The sequence below is a fragment of the Hippocampus bargibanti genome, linkage group LG06, assembly GCF_051943395.1.
Source record: "Hippocampus bargibanti isolate YZ-2025 linkage group LG06, ASM5194339v1, whole genome shotgun sequence".
NCBI classification, from domain to species: Eukaryota; Metazoa; Chordata; class Actinopteri; order Syngnathiformes; family Syngnathidae; genus Hippocampus; species Hippocampus bargibanti.
Genome location: NC_142739.1, coordinates 4,151,579 through 4,168,976, shown reverse-complemented (window position 1 = coordinate 4,168,976; position 17,398 = coordinate 4,151,579). Strand labels below are relative to the sequence as shown.

General features: G+C 41.6%; 1 protein-coding gene across 2 annotated transcripts; it reads right to left on the bottom strand.

The window, feature by feature from the left end:
• Nucleotides 1-8,333: 8,333 nt before the first annotated feature.
• slc52a3-2b (solute carrier family 52 member 3-2b) lies at nt 8,334-15,825 on the bottom strand. Of its 2 annotated transcripts, none has more exons than XM_088998534.1 (4): nt 15,690-15,825; nt 11,494-12,577; nt 11,136-11,259; nt 8,334-8,812 (listed from the first exon to the last, which is right to left on the bottom strand). In XM_088998534.1, exons 2-4 carry the CDS (start codon nt 12,528-12,530, stop codon nt 8,600-8,602), a joined length of 1,374 nt encoding a protein of 457 aa, XP_088854660.1. In that variant the 5' UTR covers nt 12,531-12,577; nt 15,690-15,825; the 3' UTR covers nt 8,334-8,599. The 2 variants fall into 2 exon arrangements, with proteins under 2 accessions (XP_088854660.1, XP_088854661.1); XM_088998535.1 differs by having other exon boundaries at nt 11,136-11,181.
• Nucleotides 15,826-17,398: the final 1,573 nt, after the last annotated feature.

The window sequence follows — 17,398 nt, the reverse complement described above, 5'->3', positions numbered from 1 at the left end:
TGGGGGGAGCAGAGGACCACTCCCTGTGGCCCCACTGATTGTTCCTACATTCCTGACTAACGACTGGCCTATTTGCCCCACTCCCACCGGTATCACCTCATCAGTATTACGAATGTTGCCTAACCTGTTTTGCCTAAGCAGGCTATTGTATGAACGATCCAAATTGAACCTCACCCCACCAGACCGGTTTAATGAAGGATTTTGTTGTTTTATAAGAATCGCTTCTTTTAAACCCTTCAAACCATCTATGTTCTATCGCTAAGATTTTAACCTCATTGTCGTCAAATGAGTGGTTGCTAGCTTTTAGGTGCAAATGTACTGCCGATTGAGGCCCACTTGTATTATCCCTGCGATGTTGATAAAGTATTTTTTTTTTGAGAATTTGTTGAGTCTCCCCAATGTACTGCTCTTTACAATTTTCATTCTTACAATGTATTGAATAAACTACATTACTTTGTTTTTCATTTGGTAGCCTATCTTTTGGATGCACTAATTTTTGCCTTAATGTGTTTATCGGTTTGAAATAAGTAGGAATTTTGTGCTGCCAAAGGACTCTTTATAATTTTTCAGAAACTCCTGCAATGTAAGGTACTGCTACTCCTATCCTTTTTGTATCTTGACCAATCAGACTTTAGTTCGCTGACAAAGCCTCTTGGATAGGAGGCGAAATGTCCGAAACCTTCAAATTTGTACAGATGACGGCTGAAGAAACCTTCTCATCTTGTAGCTTATTATTTGTTATTCATGTCCTTATGTGCCACATATCACTGAAGTTGATGCTGAGTTGCAAATTCACAGAGCTTCATATATGCTTCATTTGCCGTGCCCTTCACCGGTTTTGTCGCTTACATACGGCTGAAATTGATACGGAAGGACATCTTTAATCGATCGCAAACCACTTATGCTTTCCCCTTCAGAACTATTTGAATCATATTCATGACTGGATGAGTAACAAGAAAGCTTTCTGAAGCCATTATTTTGATTCTGGAGCAAGGCGGTGTGTGGGCCAGGATCCCTGGATTTCTCTAGAAGGTTCCCAATATGACGTCACGAACATGGGTAAAGGACTTTCTAAATCTCTCCAGTTTTGAGCTCAATAGTGGCGATTTTGGGCAACTTTAAGTAATTTTTATTGGTGTTTTGCGTTTGACTAAAAATATCAGCCTCCGTGTTATGGGTATTTTAGATGCTATAAAACGGTTTTCTGACATCAGTTAGGCACAAAGAAAATGGTGTCTGTTGTCCTTTAAGACAGCACCCACCGAAAGCACATTTCAATTTATCTTCCAAACTGCTTATTCCTCACGAGGGTCGCGAAGTTGTGCTAGAGCCTATCCCAGCTGTCTTCGGGCAGCAGACGAGGGGCACCCTAAATCGATTGCCAGCCAATTGCAGGGCACACAGAGACAAACAACCATTCGCTCGAACACTCACACCTCGGGACCATTTCGAGTGTTCTATCAGGGGACCTGGAGGAAACCCACGCAGGACTGGGGAGAACATTGTTGCATTAAACTGTTGTTTAATGCAACCTGGTTCATTTCTTCTACGGGTGTTCATGGAAGAGGATGGTTAAATCATCAGGAAGCCAGGTGTAGAACAGAAAGTTGGTTTAATCTTGAAGTACGTCTGTGTAAGCTCTCAGTCGTACAGGAGTGGTCCCTCGATGAGAAGGTTTCTTCAGCCGTCATCTGTACAAATTTGAAGGTTTCGGACGTTTCGCCTCCTATCCAAGAGGCTTCGTCAGCGAACTAAAGTCTGACTGGTCGTGTCGGCCCTATTTATATATCCCTAATGTCCAGACATGGTGGCGCCGGACACAGCTATGATAGGTCCCTACTCTCAGGTTGAGGGGGGCAGAGGACCCCTCCCTGTGGCCCCACTGATAGTTCCTACATTCCTGACTAACGACTGGCCTATTTGCCCCACTCCCACCGGTATCACCTCATCAGCATTACGACCCTCATCAGCATTACGAAAGTTGCCTAACCTGTTTTGCCTAAGCAGGCTATTGTATGAACGATCCAAATTGATTATGTTATTATGGTTTAAATCTACTTAAATAATAAAAAAGAACAACTTTTAAATTTTTCCGTTTTTTGGGGGTAATCTATTGGAAACTACTGTATCCAATGTGTGCACGTGTGTCTTAGCTGTCATCAGTCTGTCAAAGTAATGAACCCTTGTTTGGTCCAACCTCCAACAGCTCTTTAAGGTATCATTCACATCACTGTGGAGACACACTCAGGTATTAGTAGTCCTGCTTGTAAGGACCAGTAGATGATAGGTGGGCGGGGGTGTTATTAGCAGCATTCATCTCCAAAGCTCCCCAAGTGGTACTACATTGAAACTGACCACAAGACAACACTATCGTCTTCAAAGATTACCTGTCTCTTGCATGCTATATGAATGTTTTATCATAAAAGCTTTTTTTTCTTGTTGCTAAGTGCCTCCTTGAGTGTTTGCTTTCAACTTTTGATGACTTTATGTCTTGTTGCGAAGAAGGGGAAAAAAACAAGGCCATTTGAATATAATGGACCTAACGGGAAAGGTAATCTCCCATGCATTTGAAGGATACATGAGGAGGTGAAACTCAGTGTAACAGGTGAGAAAAGGTCCAGACAAATTTAATATTTTGGTACCTAAAGCTTGTTTATCACCTTCAATCTTATTAATATGTTGAGCAAAGGGCAGCAGGCATTAGGGAGAAAAATAAAAAATAACATGACGAGTTCTGTATATCTTTGTCAAGAAAACATTATAAGAATGTTGTGCATTTTAGTGTAAAACACCTCATTTAAAACCTTTAATCCAATCAACTTTTATAATCTCATTTTATGATGTGGCCATTCACATATCAGTTTTTAAATAAACTATGTCCAAGTTTCACTTTTATACATAATCGTGAGTCATTTACCAGAAAAATATTTTTAAACTCCTTTGGTACAGACACTGAGGTTTCCTTAGACAAGCCCCCCCAGCCCCACACCACCCCTTCCCCTGCTCATCGAGGTTTTAGCAGACACTAGCAATGGACTATTGCATAACAGCAGGCGAAACGTGATCGTTCCTGGCCGTTTGGCAAAATTTAATATTTCTCGGCACACTGCAGTCTCATAACTGGACGTTAAAAAGCACCACGAATGTGGATGTATTCATGTGTTTTAGACTGAAATTATGGATGCATAAAGGCGAATGAGGGAGACTTGTGGAAATGTTTCACATGAAGGACAGAAAAATAAATACGAATTTAAAGAAGATTGCACTCTTAAAAGACAACCGACGTCTCCGGACAAGTTGTGTCCATAATTTGTAAAATGGCTTCAAATGACTTCTACTGGGCGTATTTTAATAAGATTCCACCACATATTTTACGTTTTAACTCACTCTGAATATTCAGGAATTCTTGTTTTTGAGTTCTGTATGTGACGTCATGAAAGGACCGCCCCCTGACCGAAAAAAGATACATTGTAGCAGTCCTTCAATCACATCAATGTATTATGCTGTACATGTTTGGTCTGAGAACCGTATTGCACCCAAAAGCCGCCAGAAGAGGGATTCCAAGCTCCATAAGGAATTTATCAGCCTGTGGAAGTGGAGGTGGCCACTGGAGGTCGCCATTTTGTGCCTCCTTTTTTTTGGGTGAGATTTTCCCCCGATGTTGCCTCAAAATGGCACAGATAATGATTTAATCGATTGCAAACATGTATGCTTTCCTCTTCAGAACTATTTGAATCATATTCATAACTGGATGTGTAACAAGAAAGCATATTCTCTGAATCTGAAGCCATTGTTTGGATTATCCAGCAATGCAAGAGGTCTTGGCGTGACGTCACGGACTAGGGGCGGGACTTTCTGAAAATGCCCAATTCGCAGCTCATTTTTTTTGCAGATTTTGGACACTTTAAGTCATCTTTATTGGTGTTTTGCATTTGACAAAAAATATCATACTGCGTGTTTTGGGTATTTTAGATGTTATAAAACGTTTTTCTGAAAAACAAAAAAGTGACGTCGGTTGCCCTTTAATACTATTTGCCTTTAAAATATGTGCCAAACCCATATTCATTCTGCCCATAGTCAGAGGCCCATTTAAATGTGTGGCCTCGCCCCCCACCTCCCCGAAAATAATTTCAAACGGGTCTGCAGTATTTACAGAAAGTACTCCATAAGTCATTGAAACTACTGCAGGAGATAAGAGTCTGCTGGTGATGAATGAGCCACACAGAGATGATGACCCCAGATGTGCACAATGAACCTCTGGGATCTGAATCAGACACTGACTAGTTATGACTTTCTCATTCTTACTTGTCCCTGTGGGTTAAAAAAAAAAGAAAAATGAACACACTGCTTACACATATACAATCTCTGATTTAGTGCATGTGGGGGGTAATATGATTCAGAGATACGGGCATAGCCCCCCCAGAAAGATGCATCACCGGGACACCTCCAAAGTACGAAAGCATTTGCATGCATTGGAGGAAATGTAATTCGGCCCTCATGCAAGTAATATAGGTCTTATTTGGATTTTTACAAGATGACTTACATTTTAAGTGATACTTTTTGAGAATGAGCGACGAATCATTTTGTTATCCCAGGCGGACAGAGACCCCTAGCGTTCGTTTAAAACATGTGCTAGTTTAGACTTTAAAAAAAAAATACAAAATACAGTCACAGGCCCAAATCGTAATTATTTTCACCAAGTAGTAAGATTACAAATGCTATTGGTATTAAATTACTTTTTTAATTGCAAATGTGCACATTTTCAGACAGATATGGCCCTCAGAAAATATTTAGCAAAACGGTGATGAGTTGGGTTGGCGTAGACAGCCATTGAACTGATGACTCCTTACTATATGGAATATTCAACAGTAATTTGTCATTTTCAAACGATTTATCACCATAACACAAACAACAACAACATTCAATAGTTCATCTTCCGAACGTCTCAATCCTCAGTAGTCTCAGGGTGTGCTGGAGCCAATCCTAGCTGTCTTTGGGCAGTAGTCGGAGAATACCCTGAATTGGTTGGCCACCCTAAACGGGTTTGCCAGCCTATCACAGGGCACACAGAAACGAACGACCATTTGCGCTGACACTCACCCATATGGAAAATATGGAGTGTTAGGGGCCCCGGGATGACATGCAAACTCCACACAGGGTGGCCAGAGCAGGGATCGGACCCACAACCTCTACACCGTGAAGTCAGTGCGCACATGACTACAGGGGTATCAAGCAAGAACATGTTGTATGTGCAAAAATACAGCAAAAAAAAAAAAAAAAAAAAAAACAGAGAATGTTCACTTTGGTTTTATTTGTGATTATTTCAAGTTTCTCCACCGATGTAACATTAGACAGCAGTTTGTATTTTTGTGTAATGAGGTGCTTACGGGGCGGCCCGGTAGTCGAGTGGTTAGCACACCCACAGTGCAGAGGTCGCCGGTTCGCGTCCCGGTCCGGCCTCCCTGTGTGGAGTTTGCATGTTCTCCCCGGACCCGCGTGGGTTTTCTCCGGGTCCTCCGGTTTCCTCCCACACTCCAAAAACATGCATGGCAGACAGATTGACCGCTCCAAATTGTCCCTAGGTGTGAGTGTGAGAGTGACTGTTGTACGTCTTCGTGTGCCCTGCGATTGGCTGGTAACCAATTCAGGGTGTCCCCCGCCTCGTGCCCGAAGACAGCTGAGATAGGCTCCAGCAACCCCCGCGACCCTAATGAGGAATAAGCGGCACGGAAAATGAGATGAGATGAGGTGCTTACGAACTTAATTGGTTCCCAGACAGTGTGTAAGGTGAAAAGTGTGTATCCCAAAAATTAATTTCCCATTGGAAACCATTAAAATGAGAATAATCCATTCCCAGGTCCCCATGGGAATCATGAAACACTGGACGTGATGTTATTCTGTCCATTTGTGCCAATGGATGGTCCTCACATGAGATTAGCCTTGATGTTGAAAGTGGTGTGGGAGCTGTGCCTCAGGGATGGGAGGTTGTGAATTTGGGACATCGTAGATGACACAAATCGTCTGTAGTGTGCCATCGTCAGTAGTGAGAGAGCTATAGAGAGATAAAGATAGATAGAGAGAGAAAGGCAGAGAGAGAGAGAGAGAGAGAGAGAGAGAGAGAGAGAGAGAGAGAGAGAGAGATCTAGAGATAGAGATCTAGAGAGAGGTAGAGAGAGGGTAGAGGTAGAGATAGAGGTAGAGAGATAGAGAGATCGAGAGGTAGGTAGAGATAGAGACAGATAGAGATAGTGAGAGAGAGATAGAGATAGAAATAGAGATAGAGATAAATAGAAAGAGATAGAGATTTAGAGGTAGAGATAGAGAGAGGTAGAGAGATAGAGAGGGTAGAGGTAGAGATAGAGAGAGATAGGGAGATAGATTTAGAGATAGAGAAAGAGAGAGATAAGGAGAGATAGAGATATAGAAATCTAGAGATAGAGAGAGGTAGAGAGAGAGGGGGTAGAGGTAGAGATAGAGGTAGAGAGATAGAGAGGTAGGTCGAGATAGAGACAGATAGAGAGAGATAGAAACAGAGATAGAGAGACAGAGAGATTTAGAGGTAGAGATAGAGAGGTAGAGAGGGTAGAGGTAGAGCTAGAGATAGGGAGATAGATTTAGAGATAGAAAGAGAGATAGAGAGAGAGATAGAGATAAAGAGAGATAGAGATAGATAGAAATAGAGATATAGATTTAGAGGTAGAGAAAGAGAGAGATAGAGAGAGAGATAGAGATAGATAGAGAGAGAGAGAGAGTCAGACAGATAGACTAGATAGACAAGATAGACAGATAGATAGATAGATAGATAGATAGATAGATAGATAGATAGATAGATAGATAGATAGATAGATAGATAGATAGATAGATAGATAGATAGATAGATAGATAGATAGATAGATAGATAGATAGATAGATAGATAGATATAGATAGATAGATAATGTTAAGCAGATTCCTTACTTACAGACAGTGTATTGTAGGTGTTCAAATACCTGACATGTTTCGGCGACTACTTCCGCCTTAGATAGATAGATAGATAGATAGATAGATAGATAGATAGATAGATAGATAGATAGATAGATAGATAGATAGATAGATAGATAGATAGATAGATAGATAGATAGATAGATAGATAGATAGATAGATAGATAGAGAGGGAGATAGAGAGATATAGAGAAAGAGAGATATAGATAGATAATTTTCTAAGCCTTAAAACGACACAAAATATACCTTATTTTATGTATAATAAATGTTCTATGGGATTATAATGAAAGAAACAAACTGTACTATGTAATAAAGTTGTTTTATTTACCTTTGTGGTGGTCGTTGATGGCTTGATGGAATGGAGTGGCCAGTTTCATCAGCATTAAACACTTGATGGGGAACGTAGCCTTCTTCTTTCACCATCTTGAGGAATGATCCCTTTGAGCTGCTTTCTCTGTGATAATTTTACCTTTTTCCTCATCAATTGTGTTCTGTTTAGTGGGGTTGAGAGCTTTTTGCATCAAGTGTAAACCGAAAGGTTCGTAAACCAAGCCGCTTATTCCTCACTATGTTCACGGAGTGTGCTGGAGCCGTTCCCAGCTGTCTTTGGGCACTAGGTGGAGGACACACTGAACGGTTGCCAGCCCATCGCAGGGTACACAAGGGGCACACAAACATCCAATGTCACACTCACACTGAGGGACAATTTAGTATTTTTAATTAGCCTTCTATACATGTTTTTTGAGAGGAAAGCAGAGGACGCGGAGAAAACACACGCAGGCCGTGGAAAACATGCAAATTCATATATGGAGGTCGGAGCTGGAATTGAACCCGCTACTTCTGCACTGTGAAGTCGGCATACTAACCTTTCGACTATAGCAGGGGTCGGGAACCTTTTTGACTAAGAGAGCCATAAAAGTAAAATATTTAGAAATGTTTTTCAGTGAGAGCCACACGCACGCGCGCGCACGTACATGCAAACGGTCGCGTGCGTGCGCGCACACACACACACACACACACACACACAAAGGGGTGTTTTCCGGTTTCGACATGACGGCCACTATCATCCAATCAAAATGGCGCTTTCGGCCATTCTAGGTCAGTGTCATCCAATAAAAATTGCGCTTTCCGCCAACTGCAGCCCCAGCGGGAAATGAACGACGAAAAAAAACCACAATATGTATTTAGTTTTATCGGCGAGCCATATGCAATCATCAAAAGAGCCATATATGGCTCGCGAGCCATAGGTTCCCGACCCCTGGACTATAGGGATTCAAAAACTAGATGTTCATAAATAGTTAACCTTTTTAGCATCTGAGAATTAAATTACAATGCAAAACAACAAAAAAACAAATGCAGCAATACATCATTTATTTGGAGTTTTTATGGTTCTTACTCTTTCAGAAGATTGACGCAGACAGCGCAACAAGAAATCTATCATCTATAACAGTTTGTTAATACAGAAAGATGAAGTGGCAGAGAAAGACCTGAAGCTACTCAGCTCTGTTGAAGAGTTGAAACTTTTAAGGCTTTTTAACACTCCCACTGATGTGCCCACATTACAGCACAACTGCAGGTTGGCTTTCTGGTGTGTCCAGCATTGTATTAAACACTTTTCTGTCACGTCGGGCACTTGGTGTTACAGGCATCACCTGACTTGAAAAGGCCATAGATGCTTACCAACGGAAACATGGAAAGGGCGCCTACCATGGAGCCCAACTGGACAACTGCCCCACACCACACAAGGGCGCTATGACCTTCATCCCGTAGAATTACCCCAATTATTACTTTTACGTAGGACAGAGAGAGAACAAATAGGATCCAAACCAGCACCTGAAGGACACAAGATGTAAAATACACGGTTAAGAAAAAGCAAATATGTATCACAATTACCGATGGGCTTTATGTATTAGAGCTCATTACTCATCATCCACTGTCAATTTGTCACAATCTATTTGTGTGCCAGCTGACTGAAAATAAATAGTCTTCTAAAATTAAATAACCTGGGGTTGTGCAACAACTACATAAAAAATTGCAGTGCTGTTCCTTTTCAAGGTTAAAACAGCCTCATCAGTTTTTACCTTTCAAAGATGCCATAGGTGAAAGCAGGCCCACAAAGTACATTAAAACAGTGTGTTACTTATCGTTTATATGTTAAAGTAGCGACATCTGATGTTTTCCTGCACTGCACCATGTTGATATTTTATTGCTGCTCACCCGCACAAAAAAAATACGTTCTTATCTCGTGACTTTAAAGTGTCCGTGAGAGTTTTGAAAATGTAAAGTATTATTATTACAGTGAGACCTCAGTTGACGAACAGCTTACCATACGAACTTTTCGGTTTACGAATGTCAAATTTATGAAAATTAAACCTTGGAATACGCGCTACTTTTCGCGATACACACCAACCACGGCTGGCGGAGTGATCTTCGGATCTGGCGGAGTGATCTTCGGATCTTTGGCGGAAGCACACGACCGAACAGCACTCCAGCCGGCGCACCTATCCACACCCCCTCTCGTTGAATGCACATGTCGATCGCCTCCGAGGAGCTTTTTGCTGATAATTTTGCTACTATGGGACCGAAAAAAACTCCACCACAGGCTTGTGTTCAGCCGAAGAAGACAAGACAAAATCACCGTCGAGGAGGAGATAATTGAAAAACACGAACGAGGTGTGCGTTTGTGTGATTGTGTGAGCCCAGTACGGATATGCTAAGTCAACCATTGCTACCATCCACCGCAACAGAGGAGCCATCAAAGGTGCGTCTGTTGCGAAAGGTGTTTCTGTGCTGTCAAAGCAACGGTCTCGGGCAATCGAAGAAGTTGAAAAACTTCTGTTAATTTGGATTAACGAAAAGCAGCTATCCGGCGACAGCGTGAGTAAAGCAATTATATGCGAGAAAGCACGGCTAATTCACTCCGATATATATGATGCCTCAGTTTCGTATGACCTTACAAGTCAGAAAGCAACAGGTGTCAATTAAGAGGTTTTTAAACAGCAAAAATGATGAGGAGTCTCCAAAGAAGCAAAGAAGAGAAGCCACACCAGAGGTTGAGTTACCAACAGTCCTTATGGAAGGTGACTCTCCTTCCATAAGCCATCAACGACCATCACAAAGGTAAATAAAACGTTATTTTATAGTACAGTATATTTCTTAAATTACAGTCCATATGGAATGTGACTCTTTCCAAACAGCAATTCCCTCTGACCTCCGACACCATTACATCAAGCCATCAATGACCATCAGAAATGTAAATAAAGTGACTTTATTATACAGTGCAGTGTATTTAATTCATTACAATACAATAGCACATTTATTATAGAAAGAACAAGGTATGTTGTGTGTAGTTTTAAGGCTTATTTAGTTGAAAATTATATTTTATGGAAACCTGGGAACAGATTATTCTCATTTTAATGGTTTCCCATGGGAACATTTTTTTGGGGATACACACTTTTCGCCTTACACACTCTGTCTGGGAACCAATTAAGTTCGTAAACCAAGGTCTCACTGTATTATTATTATTATACCAAACGTCATGTACTGCTCTCAATAACTTGTCATACGCACTACACAGGCTATAGGGGGTGCCACAAACCTATGAGAAATATAATAATATATTTAAATATAAAAAATCTGACTAAAAGGTCTAGTCACCCTACCCTTTGGAAACCACTGCTCGGTGGTTTGTAATTGTTCTATACCGGACCTATAACAGACCTAAAAGGGTAATAGGTCGTGTCTGAAAATACTGTGTGTGAGGTGGACACCCCACACACAGTATTCCACGGAGTTACTCCTGGACATCATATGGTCCAAACATATTAAACTTTAAAGCATGATGCGGGTGAGCACAGCTTGAGCCAACCAATTGCCCAGGAACCTCACGGAACCTGGCGCCACACTTTTAACATGAATTTGGACAAAGGGCTACAGCGACCCCTTGAGGTGTCACTTGTGACATGCGTATTATACTTTGGCTTAGAAAAAAAGGGAAACATGAAGTTGTGATTTATTTTTTTCCCCCCGGGACCATCCCCACCCTAAGTTGGCAGTGGGGCAAAAACAAATTCTGGTGTTGTGCCTTGATAATTGACTGTCGGTATAACATTCTCTGTGCTAAGTGTTGACATGAAATGCGTGTTAGAAATCTTACTATAACAGCAGTTCCAGATGCACTGTGGACCAGCAGAGGACACGGACTAAGAGCAGCCATTGTCATGATGTATGTTCCAATTCCAGTGCCAAACATAGTCAGAAAACACATAAAGATGAGTGACCTGGAAGTACAGAACTAGAAATGAAAGGAAACTCCATGTTTTTAGTCTTGAAACATTTTGCAAGATGCAAGAACGGCACTGATGAAGTTATTATTAGTAACCCCAGTTTATAGGTCACAATGCTTCTTAGCTGTAGCTGTAGTAGGTGTCTTGAAAGAAATATTTAGCGTTTGACCAACTTATATTTAGACAGCGGGGTTGGGGTTCTCAGAATGCTTCATTCATGACACGTACCTGATCGGCATAAACATGGCAATGAAACAGGCCAGCGGGTTGGCAACAGCCGCCATTGTGGCAGCCAGATGGTAGGCCTGGTTTCCATAAGGCAGGCAGGAGTAAGACTGAACTGATGGCAGCACCGCATTGGTCAGAGCGTTCACCCAAGCCAGGACAACAAAAATGAAAGCCACCTCGGAGTTCCTGTATGTGCCCCTGCCAAAGGAGCTGCGAGGTTTCCAATTTTCAGGCTCAAAGGGATTCAACATTGGCTTTTGCTCTGGCATTTGTGTGCGTGTGTCTAAAGGGAAATCTTGCTCTCTCTTTCCCAACTTTAATTCTTCTCTGAAATACAGCTTCTTCTTCTCCCAAGCCACAGCTGGGTGATGGTTGATGAAGGTGAAGGCTATCAAGCAAACAACCATCATAACAGTGAGGAAAAAGAAGAAGGTCTGAGTGGAGAATTTGGCTGGCTGATACACAGCCTGGAGCTCCCCACTGTCAACGGTGGAATTCTCGAGCGTTTTGTTCAACGAAGCTGTCAAAGTAGCATTGTGACAACGGACTACACCAACACCTTGAATGAGAGCCACCAGTGCAGGCACCATACCACTGAGGCCTTCACCTGCAAAGTAGCTGGTGAGGTACTGGGGGCACAGGCGCATCATGAAAGGCAGAAAGGTGACAGAGGAGGTGCAGTCCACCACAGAGAGAAGAAAACATAATATCAAGAGAGGTACACTGTACAGGGTGCTCCCTATTGCCACTGTCCGCTTCCAGAAGAAAGCCAAAAGGAATGTCGCAAGGATCCCCAACACAACGATGCAGTAGACAACCGGCTTCTCATCAAGCACTCCTGGTCGAAAATGATGCATCGCTGTGATGACCAGGGGGCCGATGTTGGCCATCTGGATGAGGACCGTGAGGTAGGATGGCAGGAACCAACCCTCGGGGATCTGTGGCACAATTAGTGGGAGCTCCACCCACATTCCGTTGAGTGCCACCCAAGAGCCCATGCCAAACAAACATGCCAGCACGTGAGTCAGCACGGACATGATTGTGGCATCGAGGAAGTAAACGAGGAAATGAAGAACGATTCAATCTGAAACACATAAAGAAAGGGCAGTTTGATCAAATGATTTGGTGATGGTGGGAGGGCAACAAAAAAGAAAATTGATGTACTGTGACTCAGTTTTCTGAAATATGATTATGTATAGGGCTTTTTTGAGATACCAGATTATTTATCAGTTTTGGACGTGAACAGGAAGAATGGATGCACTGTCATTCATGGCGTTGACAGAAATGCAGTTATATGACTGATGCTTTAACTGCGACTCCCCCCCCCCCCAAGCAAACTTTGTCTAATCGACATCCATATTGATTTTGACTCTGGTCAGTTATTGCCAAAGAGTATATTTCTTTTTCACTGCTGTTGTCTATTTTCTTGTCTTCTCTTTGCACAATCCGATCAACATGTTTATTTTCAAAGGAGGAAATCTTTAAAGAGTCTCTGCCAATCCATTATACTGTAACATAGCCAATGAAGTTAACAAGTAACATTGGGCTAACATTTTGATGACATGTAAATATGAGCATTCATCATTGACATATCCTCTGAAACCAAACTGCGACATTTGTTTCCATATTTTTTTTATTTACAGCTGTTATGGCCGGAGTTTAAGGGGCTAGTGCAAGGGGTGGAAATTTTTGGCTCGCGAGCCATACATACATGGCTCTTTTGATGATTGAATCTGGCTCGCAGATAAAGCTAAATATGTATTCTTGCTTTTTCGCTGTTCATTTCCCGTTTGGGCTGAAAGCACAATTTTGATTGGATGATACAGACCTAGCGGTTGACTGAAAGCGAAATTCTGATTGGATGATACTGACCTCGGTGCCGTTGATGTCGAAACTGGTTAACGCCCTCTTTTGAATAAGCCCGACGAGTAATAAAGATTTTTTTTTACACATTTTTTTGTCAAATTGTACACTACAGGTTGAATGAACTGAATGATTCGCCTTTGTCGAGAGAACAGGTTCTGCCGTGATTCTAATTTGCAATGAAACAATACCATCGATGAAACTGTCAAATGTCTGTGTCACTTGGACAAGCCCCATGCTACGTTAGTATCAATATACTTCTGCGAGACAGCAGAAAGCAAAGGTGCACGCTAATGAGTAGTATGCAGGCTAGCTAGCAGTAACTTTGCCGATGGATCTGGGAAATTGACTTTAATTCCGATAGTTTGGCTGTGATATATACCAAACTGTTTACTGTGCAGTTTATTTATAAATTTTATACCTTTTAGTGTCGTTTTTCTCATTTAATATTTCACATTATAGATTTTTATTACCGTATACCTGTACCGGTAATATATACCAAACTGTTTCCTGTGCAGTTTATTTATAAATGTTCATACCTTTTAGTGTTGTTTTTATGATTTTATATTTCATATTGTCGATTTTTATTCCTGTATACCTGTACCTGTAATGTATACCAAACTGTTTACTGTACAGTTTATTTCTAATTTTTATACTTAACTTTTAGTATCGGCGCACCCACGTTCTGCTGACCCAAATACGCACGGCGTCCCACGAAGTGCGCTGTTGAAAAATCACTCTACCTGCTAACGGAGAAGCCAGAAGAAGTCGCCCGACGCACACGCTTGTACTCAGGCGGACGCCAAAGGAAAAAAAGCAGTGTACAGTACTACAGGAGATGTTGCCCAGACGGTATCTGCACTGTCTAACTACTGTACTGAGTGTAGTCACGCAGTAGATTGCTGTGCGAGAGCAAGCTGCTGGCTGGCCAAAATTGTAGTAGGCATTGCGAGTTGCGATGCTAGGTGTAGAAAAAAAAAGATGGTCCTAAGTGTGTGTGTGTGTGTGTGTGTGTGTGTGTGTGTGTGTGTGTGTGTGTGTGTGTGTGTGTGTGTGTGTGTGTGTGTGTGTGTGTGTGTGCGCGCATGTGTCATAGAAAAAAACATTTGTAAACATTTTGCTTTTACAGCTCTCTTAGTCAAAAAGGTTCCCGATCCCTGGGCTAGTGTAAGCTTGCCATCATGCTGCCAAACAGCAACCCACCCTCATTCCGTGTTGTCCAATGTCAGGAGGACATTTCTCATACAATAACTTGTAGTACAGTTCTCTTATAAACATAATAATGTTCCATTTCTCTAGCAGAGGAAATTGCACAAGATATGGGACCTGAGATTCACAGACAATGGAAACAGCAAAGAGTTCGCCAGGGCAGAAAACGGCAGGTGGCCAGGCAAACAATCCTCCAAGTTGCTGACAATGATTAGTTGGCATGAGAGCAGGACCGGGAAATTCAGCCAGGCTTTGAGTTGTTTGTTTGGTTTTAATTTGCACACACACAAAGTTCTAACCTACAATTTGTTTGTTGTTTTTTGTAAACTTGCCATACAAACACATTGACACGTACCAAATATTTCATGGTGTTAATTGTCTTAAATACTCCTAGGGCATGGTGTATTAAAGAGAATTACTTATCCAGGGAAACTATTTGCAATCCCAACAAGGTTCCAGACAGCAGAGTATAACTTCACAAAATAAACACAAATGTACATACATGTGATTGTATATATACATGTAAATGTATATACAATGTGATTTAGTCACAAGCTACAAAAAGCGTCCATATTAACTTCCACGAGACATACACACACACACACACACACACACACACACACACACACACACACACACACACACACACACACACACACACACACACACACACACATATATATATATATATATATATATATATATATATATATATATAGACTATTGCGTATGCGTATGCATGTTTTGTCCTAAACAAGAATACGTTAAATGTTTGTGGTATTCAAAACGACAAGCCAACAAAAAATTATTTGCCAGCTCAAGACTGTCGTTGACCTTGTCTTCTCTGATGAAGGATGTCATGAACTTTCACACAGTACGCTTGCCTTATAAAATAAAGGAGGTTGTGGATGCAACGTACAATAGATTCATCAAAATACAAACGTCACGCCAACCTTTAGTTTCAAGAGTTCTACATTCATCATGAACAATGAACGACAATAATTTGATTAAGCCATATATGTCAAAAAAGACGACGTATGATGTGACTTTGAAACATTAGTAAACGTTGAAACAACAATCCGGTCGTCCAACATTCACCAATACCACTCCTAAAAACCGCTTACCGTGTTCGGTCACATGGAATCCTCCTCTCACTTATATGACTTCGCTCAGCTGCGGCGGTCGTAAAAAATTATGTGAGCTCGCTCGTTAGTTGTGCAAGTGCGCGAGCCGGCGAGTAGGACACTTGGGTTATCTGCAACAGATATCCAGAGTCGGGGCTACGCATGCGCAATGCGCAATGGCCGGGTATTTGAACCCGGCATCACTGAGCCATGCCGCCCAGTCTGCAAAGATGCAAGGCATCTAAGGTGTTGGTGGGTGGAGCAGAATAAAAATGCAAGACCCCGATTTTCCATGTTCACAAGGTCATTTTGTACTTGTTTTGTTTTGTCTAAGCCAGGGGTGCTCACACTTTTACAGCACGGGAGCTACTTTTGAAATGACCAAGTCAAAATGATATACAGCAGTGGTCACCAAACTACGGCCCGCAGGCCGTATCCGGCCCGTCAGCACATTTGGCCCGGCCCCCTGAACAATACCAGAGGTGCTATCAGATGTTTTTCCTATTTGGCCTCCAGAAAAATAAAAAAATATTTTACAAGTCAAAGGTCGGTTTTTGATCATTATCTGTGCCCATTTTAATCAATGTAATCAATGTGTGTTGTTTATAATCGTGAGTGAACAATACAAACACACCTGCTCACAATCGAACACTAAAGGAGTCGGTCACAATGCGAAGGAACACAAGAAAGTGACGTATGAGGAAGTGGAGGGGAGTCCGGTGGTACATTCAGGTGCGCTCAGTTTGGCGCTCTATTTGGTCCCAGACCCGTTTTCTTTTGGAAACCTTCCCATCAAAGAGAGAAAGGAATAATGGTGAAAACTCTTATAACTGGCAGACAAGCCAAACACAATTTGAAAATGTCATCATGAAAAAAAAGTCCTACTCGCATATCCTAGACTAGAGAGGGACACTCTTTTTCTTCTTACTTGGTCCAGCTCCCCCACTCAAAATTATACCCCATTTTACATTAAAGAGGAATAAAACGAGCAAATAATTTGGATGGAAGTAACTAGCTTGTATACTTTGCAACGCCGAGGAGCTTGTTTGGGCATGCACAGTGCAAGTAAGAATGAGAAGTCATCTTACTGGTTCTCCGGTGTATCAATCAAGTGAAGGGATGACAGATAGGCTGACGTCTTGTTTTTTTCAAAACATTTAAACTTTATTCGTGTAGCGTCAGTTCATTACAATGTCACTGTAACTGCAGCTGATATATTTGTTTATAACTGCTATCCCATAGCAGACCAGCAGTTGACTGTGCTTTATTTACTTAACATTGTGTTGGGCTGTTGTCACTTCCGGTAAAGATTTACTTTCCGCTCTTTGTTATTTAAAGGACAACCGACATCACTATTTTGTTTCCTAACTGACATCAGAAAAACGTTTTATAGCATCTAAAATACCCAAAACACGCAGTATGATATTTTTAGTCAAATGCAAAACACCAATAAAAATGACAAAGTGTCCAAAATCTGCAAAAAAAATGAACCCGGAAGTGGCCAGTTTCAGAAGGTCCCGCCGCATTGTTCATGGTGTCACCCCAAGACGTCTTGCCTTGCTGGAGAATCAAAACAATGGCTTCAGATTCGAAGAATATGCTATCCTGTCACTCATCCAGTTATGAATATGATTCAAATAGTTCTGAAGAGGAAAGCATACATGTTTGCAATCGATTAAAGAATTTATTCAGTGCCATTTTTATTTATC